Below are 19,989 nucleotides of genomic sequence, written 5' to 3' on the forward strand. Positions count from 1 at the left end.
TACGGGCACCGATTCTAACCCTGGCAGATCGGGTTCCCATACAGCAACCTGTGTGTGACCTGGGAAAGTGATCGAGGACCCTGAAGCCTTGGGACCCTGAACCTGCTTGGAGACCTGGAAGAGGCTTCAGGCTCCTGGCTTCAGATCAGCACAGCTCTAGCCACTGCAGCCATTTGGGGAGTGAATCAATGGACAGAAGATCTTCCTCTCTGTCTTTCTTCCTCTATGTATATCTAACTTTCCAACAAAAACAAAATCAATCTTAAAAAAAAAAGGTTATACAATTGGGCCCAGCATAGTAGCCTAGTGGCTAAAATCCTACTGTTTTGCATGCACCAGGAACCAATATGGGCGCCAATTCGTATCCCGGCTATTCCACACTTCCCTTCAAGCTCCCTGCTTGTGGTCTGGGAAAGCAGTTGAGGATGGCCCAAAGTCTTTGGACCCTGCACCCAAGTAGAAGACCTAAAGGAGGTTCCTGGCTCCTGGCTTCGGATTGGCTCAGCTCCAGCTGTTGCAGCCACTTGGGAAGTGAACCAACAGATGGAAGATCTTTCTGTCTCTCCTCCTCTCTGTAAATCTGACTTCCAATTAAAAATAAATAAATAAATAAATAAAAAGTGAAATCATTACACTGTCACGCATTGCCTCCTTTCCTTCTGAAAGCAATAACTGATGCACTTTTTCTAGCTTTTCAGTTCTTTCAACACAGAATATCTTACAGATCACACCACTACTGTAGATTCTGTCCCCAACCCTGCTTTCTCAAATGTCCCCTGACACCTTCTAGCTCCTGTCCATTCTAGCTCCAGGAAGAAGAAGCCTTTAGGAGGATAGCCCTCATGGAGCTCCTCCCGGCATGTCCATTCCTCTGCCCTGATCTGCTAGTTTGTTCCATGACTTTATATTTAAAATGCAGGTTCCTGGAACAGCCTTGGTCACTAGGAAGACATGACTCCCCCCTGAGGTCTGTGATCTGCTCCTACCTCCTTCAGCACCCAGCTTCTGGGATTCTGAGCAACTTCTCAGGGATGAGGCTCACCTGTGCTGAAAGTCCTTTTGTTGTACAAATTATTTACCTCATTCACTTGTAACTGCAGACCATTGACTTTGTCTACAAGGATTCTTTGCTCTTGCTGAATTTTTCTCAACCTTTCTTTCAAATCTTCATTTTCAATCTCCAAGTCCTTAAGTAATAAAGATAACATATTGTAGGGTAATCTTTACACTTAGGAAAGAAATTCTTAAAATCAGCAAACTATTATTTATAGACACAAAAAACAAATGTAAGTATAAAAATACAATAATTTCACTGACACTCGAATGACTTAACATTCACAAGTCAGTAACATGAAAATAACTATCTGATGATATCTGATAAGTAAAAGTATACACCTGGGATCAACTGTCATGTTTCCAAATAAATTAAAAAAAAATCAGTACCTGAAAACAAAGCTTGCCATTCTAGCTCTCCCAAAGGTTATGAACCCATGCTGATGTTTTGTTCATCAGAAATGGCTGCTGTTTTCAGGTTACAGTTAGGGACAGGCAGTGGGCCTAGCAATGAAGACATTCATGTCCCACATGAATCCATAGGTCCTGCATTCAGGGTGCCTGCACTGAATGTCCAGCTTTGAACCTAAGTCAGCTCCCTGCTAAAACAAACCCTGGGAGGAAGGGTTGGCAGACCAAGCACCACCCATGTGGGAGACCCAAACTGGGTCCCCAATTCTGGCTTTAGTCTTCAACATGGAGGTATATAAAAAGTAACCAATTGGGGCCCGGCGGCGTGGCCCAGCAGCTAAAGTCCTCACCTTGAATGAACCGGGATCCCATATAGGCGCCGGTTCTAATCCCGGAAGCTCAACTTCACATCCAGCTCCCTGCTTGTGGCCTGGGAAAGCAGTCGAGGATGTCCCATAGCTTTGGGACCCTGCACCTGTGTGGGAGACCTGGAAGAGGTTCCTGCTTCCTGGCTTCGGATCGGCACAGCACCAGCCGGTGCGCTCGCTTGGGGAGTGAATCATCGGATGGAAGATCTTCCTCTCTGTCTCTCCTCTCTGTATATCTGACTTTGTAATAAAAATTAAAAAAAAAAAAAAAGTAACCAACTGAATGGAAACCCTGCTTCTGTCTTTCAAATAAACTTTTTTTAAAAAAGCTAAAGTTCAGGCCCGGCACTGTGGCCTAACGGCTAAAGTCCCCGCCTTGATCGCCCCGGGATCCCATATGGGCGCCGGTTCTAATCCCGGCAGCTCCACTTCCCATCCAGCTCCCTGCTTGTGGCCTGGGAAAGCAGTTGAGGACTGCCCAATGCATTGGGACACTGCACCCGCGTGGGAGACGCGGAGGAGGTTCCGGGTTCCTGGCTTCGGGTCTGCGCGCATCTGCCCGTTGCAGCTCACTTGGGGAGTGAATCATCAGACGGAAGATCTTTCTCTCTGTCTCTCCTCCTCTGTGTATATCTGACTGTAATAAAATGAATAATTCTTTAAAAAAAAAAAAGCTAAAGTTCATCTTGTCAACACTACAGAATAACTGAAAAAGCACAAGTAAAATTCTTTCATTATACAGAAATATCCATTCCATTTGTAATTTCATTGTGTTGCAATCACAAACTAAAATAAGTATGGATGGATTCTCTTCTGACATAATCGGCATAATTATTTTCAAAATGTTCATCAAAATAAGAAATAAAAAAGTGTGTCTAATTTAGCCAAATCATTTTCCCTAATCAAATTTAGGAAGATTTTAAGGAAAAGTTCAGATGTTATTTTATCCATATTAATGACCATCACTTTGACCTTCATTACCTAATTTTCATTTAATTTCCCAATATGAATACAAACATGGTTTGCATCATAAAACAGATAAATTTAATCAACAAAGGCTTAAATAAAATTATTTGCTTTCTCTTGTACATAGTTAACAAGACTTTCTAGAATACTCTCTAATGCCATATAACTTAACTACAGCTGGCCCAAACATTGGTAACAAAATTCAATTCCTTCAGAAGGGACTAAGCTAAAAAAACACTAGGATTCACAAATCATAAGACACCTTACTTTCCCCAACACATGTCACCCTTTCTCCATTTCTTGTTCCCTGACTTCTCCCCATCCCACCAATACCACCAGAATTCATGCCTAGGGGGAAGAACTCTCAAGTTCCTTTTTCCATTTTACCTAAATGTTTCAATGCTGCCTTTGATTTGATGTTGCATTTACTCCACCTTGCAAAAGTGTCAAATTGCGCTTTGGGAAATGTAAGTTGGCAGGTAAGTCTGTTTTCTCAGCAACAATACACTCAGCAGTTTAACGTATCCAATATTAAAAATAGCTGTGTACAACACAAGGTGGCAGTATTTCCACTTACAAACTCAAAACGGAACCTAGGTCCAAGACGATTTTGTATGCAGTCGGTACTACTTCTTGATTTTATTGAAACCTTCTTCTTATTATTTTTTTCTGACTTTATCACGTTATATTAAGGCATTTTGATGAAAAAGGAGCTACAATCAGGACGGGCCAATTTTAAAAATGTATTCTCTATCTATAATTGTGCCCAACAACATCTGTAGTCACTCTGCTTTTCCAGTGGGCTCTGATGTCTTCTAGCCTAACTCATACACTCAAGCTTTCCCTTCAGAGTGCTTACCAACTGCCTCATGTTCCAGCCAACCCAGCCCAGACCACATCAACCCATCCTTTCCCATCTGCCTCCTGATGTGCAAGCCACAAATAAACTCTCCTGCAGATCTGGTTCCATGGAACCATGCACAGCTGGCTGGAGGCCCAGCCCCTGTCCCTGCTATGGTTATTGGTTTTTGGTTATATGGTTAGTTATATGGTTATTGGTACACATCATAGTGCCTGTTACCTCTAGGCACTGGTGAACAGATATCCATAGCCCTTGCTTCTTCTCTGTCCCCAGGCACACACTTCTGCCACACTGTCCTCCTTGATGACTCACAGAGATGCTAAACACACGTCCACCTTCCCTCAGTGTATGAGTCTGCTCCCACAGAGCACCCCCGTCTTTAGCCCGCCTCATCACTTAATTCTATTTTGTCTTCAGATATACAGACCTCTCTCTCATCTACTGGGAGCTCTGCGAGGGCAGGGATATTTCCCACTACAACATCTGGCACTCAGAAGGAGCAGTTAGAATGCTGTAGATGTTCAATATTTACTGAATGACCAACCAAACTGGTCTTTTAAACTTGCCAAGTTCAGTAAAAATTTTGCTTCAACACAATAAACTGCTAAATACAAAAATGAAAACAGACACGAGACAGCTGAATAGTATCCTATAACCATTTTAAGGTGGCTAGAAGCCAGTTGCATATAAACTAAAGTTGAAATGTTAATGAAGTAGTCACAGGATGTGGTTAAGAACCTGCATTTTCTAACATATCAGTCTCTCAATACCATGTCAATTAAACCCATAGTGTTGGAAACTGTTGTTGATGTTATGCTGTGGCTTTTAATTGGTCGGAATGATATTCTGCCAGCTCTGCCTTCAGACCAGAGACAGTCTCGCCAAGAAACTGTTGAATTGATCTGGACAATAAGATGCTGGACTCTATGCATGGTACATGGTTGCAATGAAAGAAACAATACTGGATTCGAACTGTAATATTGCAATAAGGTAGAGTAATCCACCATGTGGGAAGGGCATGGGGAGGGATTGGGTGAACCTCAGAGCCTATGAAATGATGTCATAAAATGAAATGCAATTAAAAAAAATTACACAGTAGGCTTCTTGAAAACAGAGATTACATATCTTTTAGCACCATGAAGAAAAAATCCAATTTATAGCAGATAGTCACTATGTTTATTCAACAAATATTGGAAACACAGGAGCTCACAGAAAAACGTTAACTCCTTGTGCTATTGGATAAATGCTAAAGCGCTGAGCAGAGTATCGTTCCCATGTTAACACTCAGATTCTATGCAATTCAAGGGAAATGGCTGGCATACACATCACAGCACACATCTGCCTTCACTCCACTCCATTCTATGTGAAAAATGACCAGGTGGGACAACTGTCCCGGATGGAACACAAAAAATATCAACAGACATGACCCATGTGTGAATGCATTCACTGTTATCAACTGAAAAGGAAAACAAGTTTTGACGAAATTTTTGAATCAGGTGACAGGTGATCAGATGTAGTATGATGATCAGAAGGTACCTGCTTACTCTCCTTCGGGGTTTGCAAGTGCCCAGGTTCCTCTCACTAGAGAGAAGCTGACAGCCTGGAAGGAAACAGCCAGCAGTGGAGGAATGCTACCTGCACTGGCATTGGAGCCGGAGTGCTGAAAGCCAACCCTCATACTTTAACTGAGAGTGAACAGTGAAAAGCACAGACAGTTATTCAAACTGACACACAAAACCAGAGTTATCCAGTGATTTGTTAATAAAGTTAGTACAGGCTGTGAATTATTGTATGTATTAAATTCTTAAGGTCTCCAAATAAAAACAGGGGGAAAAAAGGCTAAAATTAAAAAAAAAAGGTGATGTATAATCAGGTTTGACTTGTATTTCCTTAATTTCTTACTGCATTGGAAACATTCTCCCACAAAAGTAAACATTCCAGTTAATTAATAAGAGACTGTAAGGGGAAGTGTCTATGATCATCCACGTTACAACTCATCATTTCAGTATCTCAATGAGGTGTGCTATCTCCTACTTGAAAGGGCTGGATACTCAAGCCTCCAGTTAGGAGACTGCATTATAGTTAAGATCATTGTCTCAATTGATAGGATCTCATGATCGTAATATCCAGGGTTCCATAGGGTATAACTGGAGTATTGGCACTCAATACAGTTATAAATAAGCATTAGCTGGCCACCCCTAGGGACGATTATTAAACCTCACATATAGGGCCCGGCGGCGTGGCCTAGCAGCTAAGGTCCTCGCCTTGACGCCCCGGGATCCCATATGGGCGCCGGTTCTAATCCCGGCAGCTCCACTTCCCATCCAGCTCCCTGCTTGTGGCCTGGGAAAGCAGTCAAGGACAGCCCAATGCTTTGGGACCCTGCACCCATGTGGGAGACCCGGAAGAAGTCCCTGATTCCTGGCTTCAGATCGGCGCAGCACTGGTCGTTGCGGTCACTTGGGGAGTGAATCATCGGACGGAAGACCTTCCTCTCTGTCTCTCCTCCTCTCTGTATATTTGGCTTTGTAATAAAATAAATAAATCTTTAAACCTCACATATAATTTTTTAATTAAGATCTACCTGTTGTACAGGTGGTCCCTTCTTCCAATGTTCTCTCCCTGAAGATTTAAAAGAAAAAAAAAAAAAAAAAAAAAAAAAAAAAAACAGAAAAAATGATGAGAAAGTAGTTAACTCTGAGTTGCCCATCCCCTAAAGTACACAACTGAGTTAATATGAAATACATCTCAAGGAGCTTATTCTTAACCTAACAGGCTGGACAACTGCCTCCATATTAGAGTAGCTAGGTTTCATGTCTGGTTCTGGCCCCGCAATCTAACTAAAAAACTAACTTAACCCTCAAGAGTCAGGAGTGATGTCTCAAATAACTGGGGATTTTCTAACATGGCATTCTTGGATTGTAACTCTCAATGGAACAATCATTGTGGGCATTCAGGAACTGAAACAGTGAATGGGAATTTGTTCTCTCTCTCTCTCTCCTGTCTCTTGTGTGCCTCTTTTCCTGCCTCTTCAAAACAAAAATTAAGATAAATTCAAGGATCCCATATGGGCGCTGGTTCTAATCCCGGCAGCTCCACTTCCCATCCAGCTCCCTGCTTGTGGCCTGGGAAAGCAGTCGAGGTTGGCCCAAAGCTTTGGGATCCTGTGCCCGTGTGGGAGACCTGAAGGAAGTTCCAGGTTCCCGGCTTCGAATCCTTGCAGCACCGGCTGTTGCAGTCACTTGAGAAGTGAATCATCGGACGGAAGATCTTCCTCTCTGTCTCTCCTCCTCTCTGTGTATCTGACTTTGTAATAAAAATAAATAAATCTTTATAAATAAATAAATATTATATATGGAAAAATGAATGGATAATCTTCACAATGTTCACAGGAGCTCTTAGTGGCAGGAATAATGATTTAAACTTACTCACTCTACTTAATTTTCCAACTTGCTTTAAAAAAAGTTATTTAATTTTTATTGAAAAGTCAGATATACAGAGAGGAGGAAAAACAGAGAAGGAGATCTTCTGTCCTTTAATTCACTCCCCAAGTGGCCATAATGGCTGGAGCTGAGCTGATCCGAAGCCAGGAGCCTGGGACTTCTTCCGGGTCTTTCACGCGGGTGCAGGGTCCCAAGACTTTTTGGGCCGTCCTCGACTGCTTTCCCAGGCCACAAGCAGGGAGCTGGATGGGAAGCGGAGCTGCTGGGATCAGAACCGGTGCCCATATGGGATCCCGGGGCACATGCAAGGTTATGACTTTAAATACTAGGCTACCACACCAGGCCCTATAACTTGTTTTTAAGAAACAGAATAACATTTGCTATGAGTGTTTGATAAATGTAAGTGGGAAGTATTTATTTCAAATGCATAGAAAGAAAGAGGAACAAATGGCGGAGGAGAGGGACAGAGAGGTACAGAAAGAGACAGAGATCCCATCTCCTGGTTCATTCCCCAAAGCCCACAATGGCTGGAGCTGGACCAGGAGGAAACCAGAAGCCTGGAACTGAATTTTGGTCTCCCACAAGGCTGGCAGGAACCAGCCACCATCTGTTGCACCTCTGATGTATCACCAGGAATTTGGGTCTCAAGTGGAGGCTGTGCCGGATCCATGGCATTCTGACATGGAACACAAGTGAACCAAGCAAGAACTCAGTGACATGCTACACCACAACGCCTACCTCAATAAGGCTTTTTAAAGTTTGATAAGTTACGAGTTTCCCTACTCCTTATCAAACAAAAGTTTTACCAAAAAAAAAAAAAAAAAAAAAAAAAGCCTTCCATTGATTCATCCTCCTCAGTGTTTAAATCACTCTGCAGTGTCAGGGCTCACTAGATAAACTAGGGCTCTTCAAAAAGTTCCCAGATGTGCATATTGTGGAAAAGTTATGAACATATTTCAAAAATCATGTACACTACAATTATCTTTTAATTCTCCTTCTCCATGCAGTTTCTGATGGACCCTACCATGCAGCACACTGTTGGGAATCCTGCAGACTACAGCAGAGCCAAGTCCACAGCACTAAGGCAGATCAGCTAATCCTGCTTATCGGGAAGGAATGCCTTGCTCCCCAGACTCCAGTTCTGCTATCTAAGTCTTCAGAAACCTGTCTTTATTACCCTGGACTGTTGTCACATGACACTGCTGGTACCTTTGTGGGTATTTTCTGATGCCGTCTTCAATAAGGTCAGAATGTCCAGATTGTCACCAATTCTTGCATAGTATGCACTGTCATGGCCCAGGGCATCCAGCAAGCTGATGTCAGCTCCATTCTTAATCAAGACGTCCACTGCATCTTTGCAACCATACTCACAGCCTAGCATGAGAGCAGTTCTTAAAAGTGAAAACAAAATAACACAAAATCATGAAAAAAAAAAAAGAAAACAATTCAGAATTTTTTTTTTTACCAAAGGCTTCATTCTTAAATAGCAATACCACTCTAGGAAGTTATATTTGTTGAAGATTTTACTTCATATTTTTATCTTGTATTCTAACTTCATCACATGTATGAAAACATAAGTGAAACAAATGTTAAAGACAAAGAACCCTACCCATGTAAGTTCTGTATTGCATCAAAATGTCCTAGTTTCACAATTATAATCCATGATCTCTATTTTAGTCAACAGTTGATGGAACAAACAGCTATGTGGATACAAGTGAGATGCATTTAGGTTTCTCAAAGTCTAAGATCCATGTGAATATTTGACCCCAATTTTATTACCAATAAAAAAGTTACTCTATCCTTAAAACTATGATCTTTGCTTTTTCTACAACAGAAAATCTCCTGATATTGTTCTTGTCCCTTGAGTACAAGCTTAAAACTAATCTGCTTAACTGTGATAATAATTTCTCACGTTTGATAAAGTATCTTTCACTTAAAAAAAAAAAAGAACCCTAAAGAAACAGTGTCAAAAATTAAGATATCTAGTCTACGCAACACATCCTGCCCTATCTGACAGCTTTTGGGGGTGGATTTCGAAGCAACAGGAACGAAATTGCCTTGAACAGAGGGGCTGGTGTTACGGTGCAGAGCGACAATCCACCAGCTGCAATGCCAGCACCCCACAAGAGCACAAGCTCCACTTCCAGCCACCCACGTCTAAGTGAGTTCCCTGCTAATAAGCTTAAGAAAGCAGCTGAGGATGGCCACTGCCACGCATGTGAGAAACCCAGAAGGAGTCCCCAGGCTCCTGGCTCAGGCAGACCCCAGCTCGGACTGCCATAGTCATTTGGAGAGTAAGCCAATGCATCGATGGTCTCTGTGTCTCTTCCTCTCTCTCTGTAACTCTGCCTTTCAGATAAATAAAACAGATCTCTAGGGGGAAAAAAGGAACTATCTGTGTGACTCAATCAAATCATCCCTCTCTGGGATTTTGAAAGTAAGGTTTCTTAATCATACTTGGATCAAACCATATTAATCTCCGAACAAAAAAATAATACAAAAACACATTTCGTAATGACATTAGCAGTAGACACAGGCCCTGTTGTGAAAGGAGAATATGGCAACTCATTTGGTGCTGTAGCAGAAGAACAGAACCAACTGGATGACAACCCCAAACGATGACAGCAAAAAATCTTGGTGAGGGCCCGGTGGCGTGGCCTAGCTGCTAAAGTCCTCGCCTTCAACGCGCTGGGATCCCATATAGGCGCTGGTTCTAGTCCCGGTAGCTCCACTTCCCATCCAGCTCCCTCTTTGTGGCCTGGGAAAGCAGTCGAGGACGGCCCAAAAAGCCTTGGGACTTTGCACCCGCATGGGAGACCTGGAAGAAGTCCTTGGCTCTTGGCTTCGGATCAGCATGCACCGGCCGTTGCATATCACTTGGGGAGTGAATCATTGGATGGAAGATCTTCCTCTCTGTTTCTCCTCCTCTCTGTATATCTGACTTTCCAATAAAAATAAATAAATCTTTAAAAAAATGCAAAAAAAAATCTTGGTGAATGGAGCCAATGAACACTGGGAGAGTGACATTATCCTCGATCGGTGGTGTCGGCAGCATTTCAAAATTATCCAAACCACTTGGACAGAGCCCTCAGAATATGTACACACTGAGACTCTGGGTTGACATGAGGTGGCAGCTCCTCATCCCTGGGTACTAGGACGTGTGGAAAGGCATGAGTGGTTTCCCCCTGTGTTTCCCCACTTGCCCCAGGAACAAGAAGAAATAGCAAATTTTTTTTAAGATTTATTTATTTTTTTATTACAAAGTCAGATATACACAGAGGAGAGACAGAGAGGAAGATCCTCCGTCCGATGATTCACTCCTCTAGTGAGTGCAACGCCCAGTGCTGCGTTGATCCGAAGCCGGGAACCAGGAACTTCTTCCGGGTCTCCCACATGGGTGTAGGGTCCCAAGGCTTTGGGCCGTCCTCGACTGCTTTCCCAGGCCACAAGCAGGGAGCTGGATGGGAAGTGGAGCTGCCGGGATTAGAACCGGCACCCATATGGGATCCCGGGGCATCAAGGCAAGGACTTTAGCTGCTAGGCCATGGCACCGGGCCCGAAATAGCAAATTTGGAAGCAATGAGTACACCCATTTTCCCTAAAACTCAATCTTTCCCACCCTGATCCACCATGTAATCATTATAAAAAATAAAAGTTATAAAAAAATAAAGATAAAAAATCACATCAATATTTGAGATGTTCAAGAATTCCCTTTTTTGAGATGACCAGGCAATAAAAATACTGAGAACTATATAATCTGACATCTAAAGTTTACTTATCCACTTCCAACAAACTACAAACAAGACACATTCTCAGGAAAGAAAGCATCAGTTTTACTGTTATCTTCTACAAAATCGCAGAAATTTCAATTTTAACCTCCACAATACTTCATCTAAATGTGGGGGAATAACTTAAGATATTTGATGTCAGAAATGTGATCATAAACATCAGAACTATACTGGAGTAAACAGCATGATAAACTAGCTCTGAAGAAAAACAAGAGGAAAGCAGATACAAATCACCAGAGTCTATCGACTGAAATAACATTGGATTCAGGAGTGAGAATACATTGAGGGAATGCAGGACATAGAATGGGCTTTGTTTCAGAGGAGGCAGCACTGAGTCCGGGCAGTATAAGGAAATGAAACACTTGAAGAATATGTCACACAGGGCCCAGTGCAATGGCTCAGGGGCTAAATCCTTGCCTTGCATTCACCAGAATCCCATATGGGCGCTGGTTCTAATCCCGGCAGCTCCACTTCCCATCCAGTTCCCTGCTTGTGGCCTGGGAAAGCAGTCGAGGACGGCCCAAAGCCTTGGGAACCTGTATCGGTATGGGAGACCTGGCCCCTGGCTTTGGATCGGCTCAGCTCCAGCTGCCGTGGGGAGTGAACCAGCAGACAGCAGATCTTTCTCTTTGTCTCCTCTCTGTAAATCTGTCTTTCCAGTAAAAAAAAAAAAAAAAAAAAATCAAAAAACAAAGAAAGAGTGAATCACATGGACAAGTGAGGTTCCAAAACACCCAGAAATCACTTTCATCTCAAAGATGCACAAATGAAGTAGCAGAAAACAAATGTGATTTAAAATAGTGTCTTATTGCTTATCTATCTATCTATCTATCTATCTATCTATCTATCTATCTATGTATCTATCAGGCAGATGGCAGAGGGAGAAGGAGAAACAGGAACAGGTATCTTTCATTTTTTGGTCCACTCCCCAAACGGCCACAAGTGCAAGGCTGCGCCAGGCTGAAGCCAGGAGCCAGGAGCCAGGAGCTTCATCCAGGAGTTCCACAGGGGAGGCAGATGTCCCGGTACTTAGGCCATCTTCTGCTGCTTTCCCAGGTGTGTTAGCAGGAAGATTGGAAGAACCAAGAATAGTCGGGACTGGAACTGGCATCCACATGACATGCTAGCACTGCAGGCAGCAGCTTCACTCACTGCGCCACCGTTTCAGCTCCTGGATATGATTTTTAAATCTTATTTATATTCATTTCATTAACTATTTTCTTTAAAACTTAAAATAGGAGCCAGTTTTGTGCCCCTAGGGTTAAGACACAACACGCAATGCCAGTCCCACATGGGCACTGGTTCAAGCCACTGTTACTCTCCTTGTGATCCAGCTCCCTACTAACGTGTCTGGGAAAAGAGCAGAGGACGGCCTGTGCACCCATGCTGGAGACCCGGATGGAGCTCCTGCCTTCAGCCTAGAACAGCTCTGGCATTGCAGCCATTTGGCAAGTGAAGCAGTGGACAGAAAAATCCCTCTGTCTCTTCATCACTCAGTAGCTTTGCCTTTTAAGTAAACAAATAAATCTAATTTAAAAATAACTGATGCAATTCCTCTTAAATTTGGATGACAAAATGGTCAAACAAACTAATTACCAGCTTTCATTCAGCATTTGCTCTCATCATCCCCTATTTTCCTCTCCCTGCTTTCTAACAGATGGAAAAATATGAGAAATGGATCCTAATTGGTAAGGGGAGTAAATTCAGGAAGGAGAACCAAGACTGGGGAGGAAGGGCACAGCAGCAGACAGGAAGGAAGCAGTCACCTGTTCTGTTTGTCTCTGGAGTTAACATTTGCTCCTCTATCGATTAGCAGTTGACATATAGCTGGTCCACACATTTGAGTAGCCAGGACAAGCGGGGTCCGCCCATCCTAAGGAACAAGAGAAATAAAACATCATCAAGGCAACAAATGCAACAAAATAGTTTTACAATGCATGCAAAGAAATCAGGATAAATTTAATTTGACTCACTATGTCTTTGGCATTCACAGAGGCCCCGTGGTCACCAAGCAGCTGTCGGCCATAGCTTTGAGAAACAACAAAAATGACTAATGATTGATGTGTTGGTACAACACAGGGTGCTTTACTAGGTCAACAGAAGGTATGAACTATTCCATTTCTAACACGCCGAGCCACCTCCTTCACAACCAGTTCAGCATTTGTTCATAACATCAACTTTCCATCTTAAAATATATTCAATCAGTTTATGAATTTTTATAATTTATTGGGACAAAGAAAATGGTGCGGAAGACAAGAAGACACTGCCATTGTAAGAGAGAACATGAATAATATAAATAAAAATTTCTTATTACAACAAATTTCTAACTATGACTACTACTGTCTTGATCTTTGCAGTTAAAATCTTTGCAGATTTTAGAAGAATCATTCACATGATTATTCACAGTATAATCATGTGAATGATTCACAGTGAAATTTTTTACAGGTTTATTTTTCTTATTTTTATTGGAAAGTCAGATATACAAAGAGGGGAGACAGAAAAGGAGATCTTCCATCGCTGATCATACTCCCCAAGTGGCTGCAATGGACAGTGCTAAGTCGATCCGAAGCCAGGGGCTTCTTACAGGTCTCCCACAAGGATGCAGGGTCCCAAGTCCTTAGACCATCCTTGACTGTTTTCCTAGGCTACAAGCAAGCAGCTGGATGAGAAGTGGAGCCACCGGGATTAGAACCAGCTCCCATATGGGATCTGGGCATGTTCAAGGTGTGGACTTTAGCCTTGGCTGGACTGAAACATCCAACAGTAAGAAGTGGAATGGACTGAAGGCCAGCAGTGAGGGCTGGCCCATGGACCTACCAGTACGCACAAGATCTGACACAGGGAGAGATTCTGATGGAGGAGCTTGGGAAACTCCTCTGTCAGGACATAGTCCCTACAGGTGAGCGCAAGAATGATGATAGAGAGCAACCCAGACCAGGCCAGAGAAAAGATACCTGCCGGCATACATACGGCATAGGTAGGAGGTCAGACCAGGCTGAACCCATTCATATCACCCTCTGGTGAATCCCAAGCACCAGAATAGAGTGTGGGTCAGGCCAGGTTAGGTTGCGAACCAAATCAGTGCACATTAAGGAATGCCAAGGTGAGGTGAGCCGTACCAGATGTGAACGCAGCACCCAAACAGCACACGTGAGAACCAGGGAGGGAGGGGGTGGAGCCAGCAGGAGGAATGTGGGCTCCCTTTCTGGACAATCACTCCCACCAGAAAGCGTGAGTTGGGATGGGGGCAGACCAGATCAAGCAGGGCTACAACACCTGTGGGCCTCATGTGAACCAAATCAGGGAAGGGCCAGGTTGGGCTGACTGTTCTGACTGGTGCAATCCACAATTAGAGTGGGTGAAGGTTGGCTGGACTTGGCCGCAGCATCAGCTGACAGAGGCTGGCACTGGGGCCTTAATCTCTCAAGTTAAACTCCAGAACCACTTGGAGAGGGCATAATCCAGAAGTGGGAGTGGCCTAGTAAGGAGATAGTGGGCAGCTCCCTCTTGGGTTACCACTTCCACTGGAGAGCACGAAAACCAGGCAGGGACGGGGTGGCTAGACAGAAAGGCACCTGCCAGCATGTGTGTGGGCAGATAGTAGGGTTGGTTGGTTTGAGCTAGGATTCAATGCCCATTGATATGTAGGAGAGCTAAGTGGGATGTGAAACAGACTGAACAAGTCTGTGGTACAGAGTGACAAACATGGGAACCAGAATAGGGTCAGGCCTGGTGGGGGTTATGGGGAGTTGCCCCAAATAGGCTGCAGCTCCCACTGGTTTGCATGAGGGCCCGTATGAAGTGGGCAGGATCAGGCTGGAACTACAACACCCATCAGTTCACATGAAAGACAGGTCTGGAAACAGAATTGATGCAGCAATTGCAATGACCACCATGTGCATAAGCTGATTGGGGTGATAGACTGTGCTGGACCCTGTACTGGCAAATTCACACATAAGAGTCTGGAATCACCTCAGATGAAATTTCTTTGGAGATCCCTCCAACTGAACTGCTGATCTCAGAATCCCAATCATGAAGAGACTATGTCAGCCAGTGGACTCTGAATAGATGTCATCGTGATTGGAACAGTGAGATTGGCAGCAACCCAGAACTGCTGAGCTACAGAAACTGCTTGAGCAGGACCCTCGGAGTGTGCCTCCCATTGGGGACCTGGGATGGGTGGCAGGCTAGGTGTGGCTTTTCCCTTTGTTTCTTCCCTGACCCCAGATACAGGGAAAAAAAGTGATGATATTAGTGTGGAAATAATGGTATTAACCACTTTCCTGTAGCCCCTGACCCTTTGCACCCTAATCAACTAAGTAAGATTATTTAAAAACAATAAATAAACAAATAAATAAATAAATAAAATTAAAATGCACATACTATTGCTGAAAAAAAGAAACAAACAAAAGACCTGGCTCCCATATGGGATCCTGGCGCGTTCAAGGCGAGGACTTTAGCCACTAGGGTACCACACTGGGCCCATTCCTGTGAATTTTTAAAATATGACTCATATGATTCATAATCCCCACAAGAGCTGAGATGGCAGTTTCTGACTTTAATGATACTAACGGAGTCATTTTGCAAAACTTTGTGATCAAATCACATCAGGCAGGCTATTGCCAGGGCTAGCCATACTCAGGCAGCAGTGAGGCAGCTGGAGGAACCAGGGTTGAGCCAGGCAGGTGAAGGGCTCACAGACAGCCACCCCATCTGAAGGAAGGAGTTGGGATCTGGCCCAAGTTGAGAGCACAGTGCGTGTCTCAGCAATGACTTACAGCAGATACTCTTCGAGTACAGCCAAGTTGTCCAAGCTATCACAATCAAAGATAAAGATCCCAGGAAGAGTAAAGCAGACATTGTGGTTTAGCGTAAAGACGGCACCAAACTGCAGCAGGGCAGTAACTAACACCATCATTGGGTGGCGTGACAGAAACAAGCGCTGTGACTGGAGCAGCCGAGTTCACTGACGACCAAGTTGGCACAACAGTGGGGAAAGTGGACGCTTAGGCCATGCCTATCCTAACGTTAGGCTTGGACAACATGACCTCCAAAAACAAAAAAAAAAAGAAAGAAAGAAAGCCAAATTCAAATAGAAGAAGTATAGAAAGTAAGAAGAATGCAGGCAGCCTCAGCCAGGTTACAGTCCCCCCGGCACATCAAAACTGAAGGACAAACAAGCAAATGGAAACCCGGTTCTTGGAACCCCCCGCCATCCCAGGATTCCAGGTGCCTGAGGAGATCTGAGGGATTGAAATCATACTTATTGGGTAAATATCCTTTAAAAAGTTCAGTGTGGCATTAGATTCCTTTTAGAAGTTGAACATAAAAACACTACCAATGTACTTTTTAAAACTAAAAAAAAAGTTCACAGGAAATACAAATACCACTTTTCTACTTTCCCTAAGTGTGGCACAGATTGAACACCTCTAATTTGAAACCCAAAATGCTATAAAATCTGAAACATTATTAATACCAACATGTCACAGGCAAGACTTTTAATAACTTGGGACTGTTTCATGAGCATTACACATACGTTATACCTAAAGATATAATATTATTCATATTTTATCCAGTATAAAATTACCTTCAGGCTAGGTAAAGTCCATATAAAACATAAACTAAATGCATACCACACCCAGGTTCAAAAAAAACGAATACTACTCTTTTCGGTTAACACCAGGGTTCATACCTATATTGGAAAAACTGTGTGACCAGTTTGTGGAGAAGCAGGTCAATTTGCCACCTGCAATACCAGCACCCCGTAATGGAGGGACCGTTCTTTCAGGCTAGAACCCCGATGACGCACCTGGGAAAAAACTAGAAGACAGCCCAAGTACTTAGGCCCTGCCACTCACAGGGGATCCCCAGATAGAGTTCTGGGCTCCTGGCTTCTGACTAGCCCACCCAGACGACTGTAGCCACTGGGGGAACAAGCCAGAAGATGGCAAATTTTTTTCTGTCTCTTCCTCCCTCCTTGTCAATCTCCTTGTCTCCTCGTCACTCTCTCCTTGTCATTCTGCAGTAAATATTTTTATGTAACTCCAAATTTAACAATAAAAGATGAATTAAACCTGAATACATTAATTCAGAAACTCTAAACTTAACCACTACCCAGGTCCAATTACAAGCAGGAATGAAAAAAACCACGAAGCATGACAAATGCCAGAATTGTCATATACTGAACACACACAATCAGCTCTGCAGGGCGTGGTGCAGACTTCTGGCTGCTCACCAAACTGGCTGGCGCAGGGAAACAACTCCAAGAGCCCTGTGTAGCTCGGCCTGACTGGGCAACCTAGAGCCCTCAGCGGAATTCAGCCGACGGATATGTGCCACTTCCAGGCTTCCAAAGCAGGCTTGTACCTTCTGCTGCCAGCTTTCCCCTTCCTGCAAGCTGCAACACAGAGGAACCTACTATCAGCCTGCTCTTGGTGCTGAAGGCAAGGACCTAGGACACAGCAGCGCTGCCAAACAGCGGAGAGCTGAGTCCCTGAAAGTCCCTGTGGAGCACTGGCACTTCTGACCATCAGGGCTGTGAAATCAAAGCACACACTCAGGACTGTTGTCATGGTCAGTGCTACCACAGGGTCTGTCTGGCACGGAGCTGGTCTCAGTTCTGACTCAGACAGAACCTGCAGTCGGCAGTGTCGCCACCACAACCAGGACCTAATGTCCACAGCAGCGTTTCAATGCTTGGGAAGCAGATGGTGAGTCCAATTAGTTGAGACTAGAAAAACGCAGAGTATCCTGCTACTCCAGATGGTTGGAAGAGATATCAGCTCTGCTAAGCTGACAGATACACCATGAGAGTCTGAAGTCTTTCTGGCCAAGCAATAGAAAAGAGCCCACATATGAGCACGTATCAGTAGCTGTTAACTGTTCTTAGCATTCAGTAAAGGAGAGGATGGATAAGCTCAGGTTGGGGTTAGCTAACCCTGAACAGAGATGGAGGGATGGAGGGAGAAGCCAGGAATCTGGGTCCTTATAGGTATGATGAGGCCAACTGCTGCCTGCAACATGTGGGAAACTTTTTGCTCACAGTTTGTCTCACAAACCTTCCCCCAAAAGGGGCCTGGCACGGTGGCCTACTGGCTAAAGTCCTCGCCTTGCATGCACCTTGCATATGCATCCCATATGAGCGCAGGCTCTAATCCCAGCAGCCACACTTCCCTTCCAGTTCCCTACTTGTGGCCTGGGAAAGCAGTCAAGGACAGCCCAGTGTCTTGGGACTCTGCACCCATGTGGGAGACCTGGCAGAAGAAGCTCCAGGATCCTGGCTTTGGATCAGCTCAGCTCCAGCCATTGCAGCCACTTGGGGAATGAATCAACAGATGGAAAATCTTCCACTGTCTCTACCTCTCTGTATATCTGACTTTCCAACAAACAAATAAATAAACAAATCTTTGGGGAAGGGCCCGGCGGCGTGGCCTAGCGGCTAAAGTCCTCGCCTTGAAAGCCCTGGGATCCCATTTGGGCGCCGGTTCTAGTCCCGGCAGCTGCACTTCCCATCCAGCTCCCTGCTTGTGGCCTGGGAAAGCAGTCGAGGATGGCCCAAAGCTTTGGGACACTGCACCCGCGTGGGGGACCCAGAAGAGGTTCCTGGTCCCGGCATCGGATTGGCGCGTACCAGCCCGTTGCAGCTCACTTGGGGAGTGAATCATCGGATGGAAGATCTTCCTCTCTGTCTCTCCTCCTCTCTGTATATCCAGCTTTCCAATAATAATAAAATCTTAAAAAAAAAAATCTTTGGGGAAAAATTTTCCACAAGGAACAAGATCCAGTCAAACCTTCCCACTAGGAAAAAGGGAAGAACCAGTCCTGGAATAGAGATTAGTCAAGGACATTAAATTCCTGGTGAAGCCTGGTATCTCAAAAGTCTTAGAAGTACTGGCCATGAAAATAAGGGAGAAATAAAGAAAGGTGAAGAACCACACATCTACAAAACAACTTTAAAATGGTTTCTGGCATATTGAAGACTGCCAATAAACACACCAGAAATCCAGCAAGGCCGTGAGCGGCCAGAACTCTGCAAACTCACAGATGCTCAGTTCCCTGAAACGCAGGACTGTTCTGGTCCTTAAGTTGCCTCCATGGATGCCCAACTCACTTATAGCCATGTGAAGCGACAGCGATGTCACAAATGGCAGAGACAGGATCTCCATTCAAAACAAGAGCAGGAAGGTGCTGGTATCCAGAACGTGCCAACCCCAGGACCCGAGCGTGAAGTCTAGCCCTGTGCAAGGCAGAGCAGGTGCTGACAGGGTACACTCACTTGTGGGGCTGTGTGTTTCCACCTCACCTATCCTGGGCTTGTTCCATCACCACACACTGTGAGCAGCAGACATCATCAGAATTTACAGATTGCTGTGCCATGGAGAGCTACATCAGCCAAAAACAGAGAACTGCACCCGCCCAGAAATATTAGTAATTTGATCCAGATGCAGGAATGGGATTGATCTGTGCATCTTTTCTCTTAGGAATGGGGAGGAGGGCTCTATGTGTAGGAAGCAGGGGCTGCTACAGAAATAACTGCAAGGCCAGAGGGGTTGGAGAGATTGCAGTGAAAAAAAAACACAAATTTTCAGCAAACTGTTCCTTCTTCTACTGAGTAGTAGCTGGGCCATGCCTCCTCACCTAGTTTCTGAGCCTCGTTACAGATAGGCACCATCAGTCAGCCTGGTTCTGAACAATGGGCTATGAGTACAGACTTGTAAGCATCTCCATGCATGGGTCTTAGAGCCTGGACACCTGCTCTCCAGCTGCCAGCTGGAGCACAGCACACAAATCTGCTTCTACCAAGTCATGCACAGAGACCCCAGAGGACAGAGGAGCAGTGGGGGCGAAGGATGGAGGTCATATGGGACCCATGACACCATCCTATGTAACAGGAAAAGAGAAGAAAATTTGCTGATACATTAAGCTATTATAAGAGCATAAAATATACCAAAAAAAAGCTCCAAGAAGATTAAGGTATAAAAATGTGGGGAAAAAATGCGAAGCAAGGCAAGGAGAAGACATGTTCAATGCATAGCATGCTAACCCACACATGAACAGTTTCCTTCCTAGGCTTTCTGGTCAACTGTGGGAGTTTATAC

General features: G+C 44.3%; 1 protein-coding gene across 1 annotated transcript in view; it reads right to left on the bottom strand.

Moving 5' to 3' along the window:
• The window catches only part of LOC131483072 (uveal autoantigen with coiled-coil domains and ankyrin repeats-like), a 36,952-nt gene extending 21,146 nt beyond the window's left edge, over positions 1-15,806 (bottom strand). The window contains 7 exon segments of the mRNA XM_058679985.1: positions 1,080-1,187; positions 3,186-3,254; positions 6,245-6,282; positions 8,313-8,494; positions 12,658-12,764; positions 12,865-12,919; positions 15,670-15,806. Of these exon segments, the coding sequence (XP_058535968.1) occupies positions 1,080-1,187; positions 3,186-3,254; positions 6,245-6,282; positions 8,313-8,494; positions 12,658-12,764; positions 12,865-12,919; positions 15,670-15,806 (696 nt within the window).
• Positions 15,807-19,989: the final 4,183 nt, after the last annotated feature.

Source organism: Ochotona princeps, chromosome 23 (genome assembly GCF_030435755.1).
Source record: "Ochotona princeps isolate mOchPri1 chromosome 23, mOchPri1.hap1, whole genome shotgun sequence".
Classification (NCBI taxonomy): Eukaryota; Metazoa; Chordata; class Mammalia; order Lagomorpha; family Ochotonidae; genus Ochotona; species Ochotona princeps.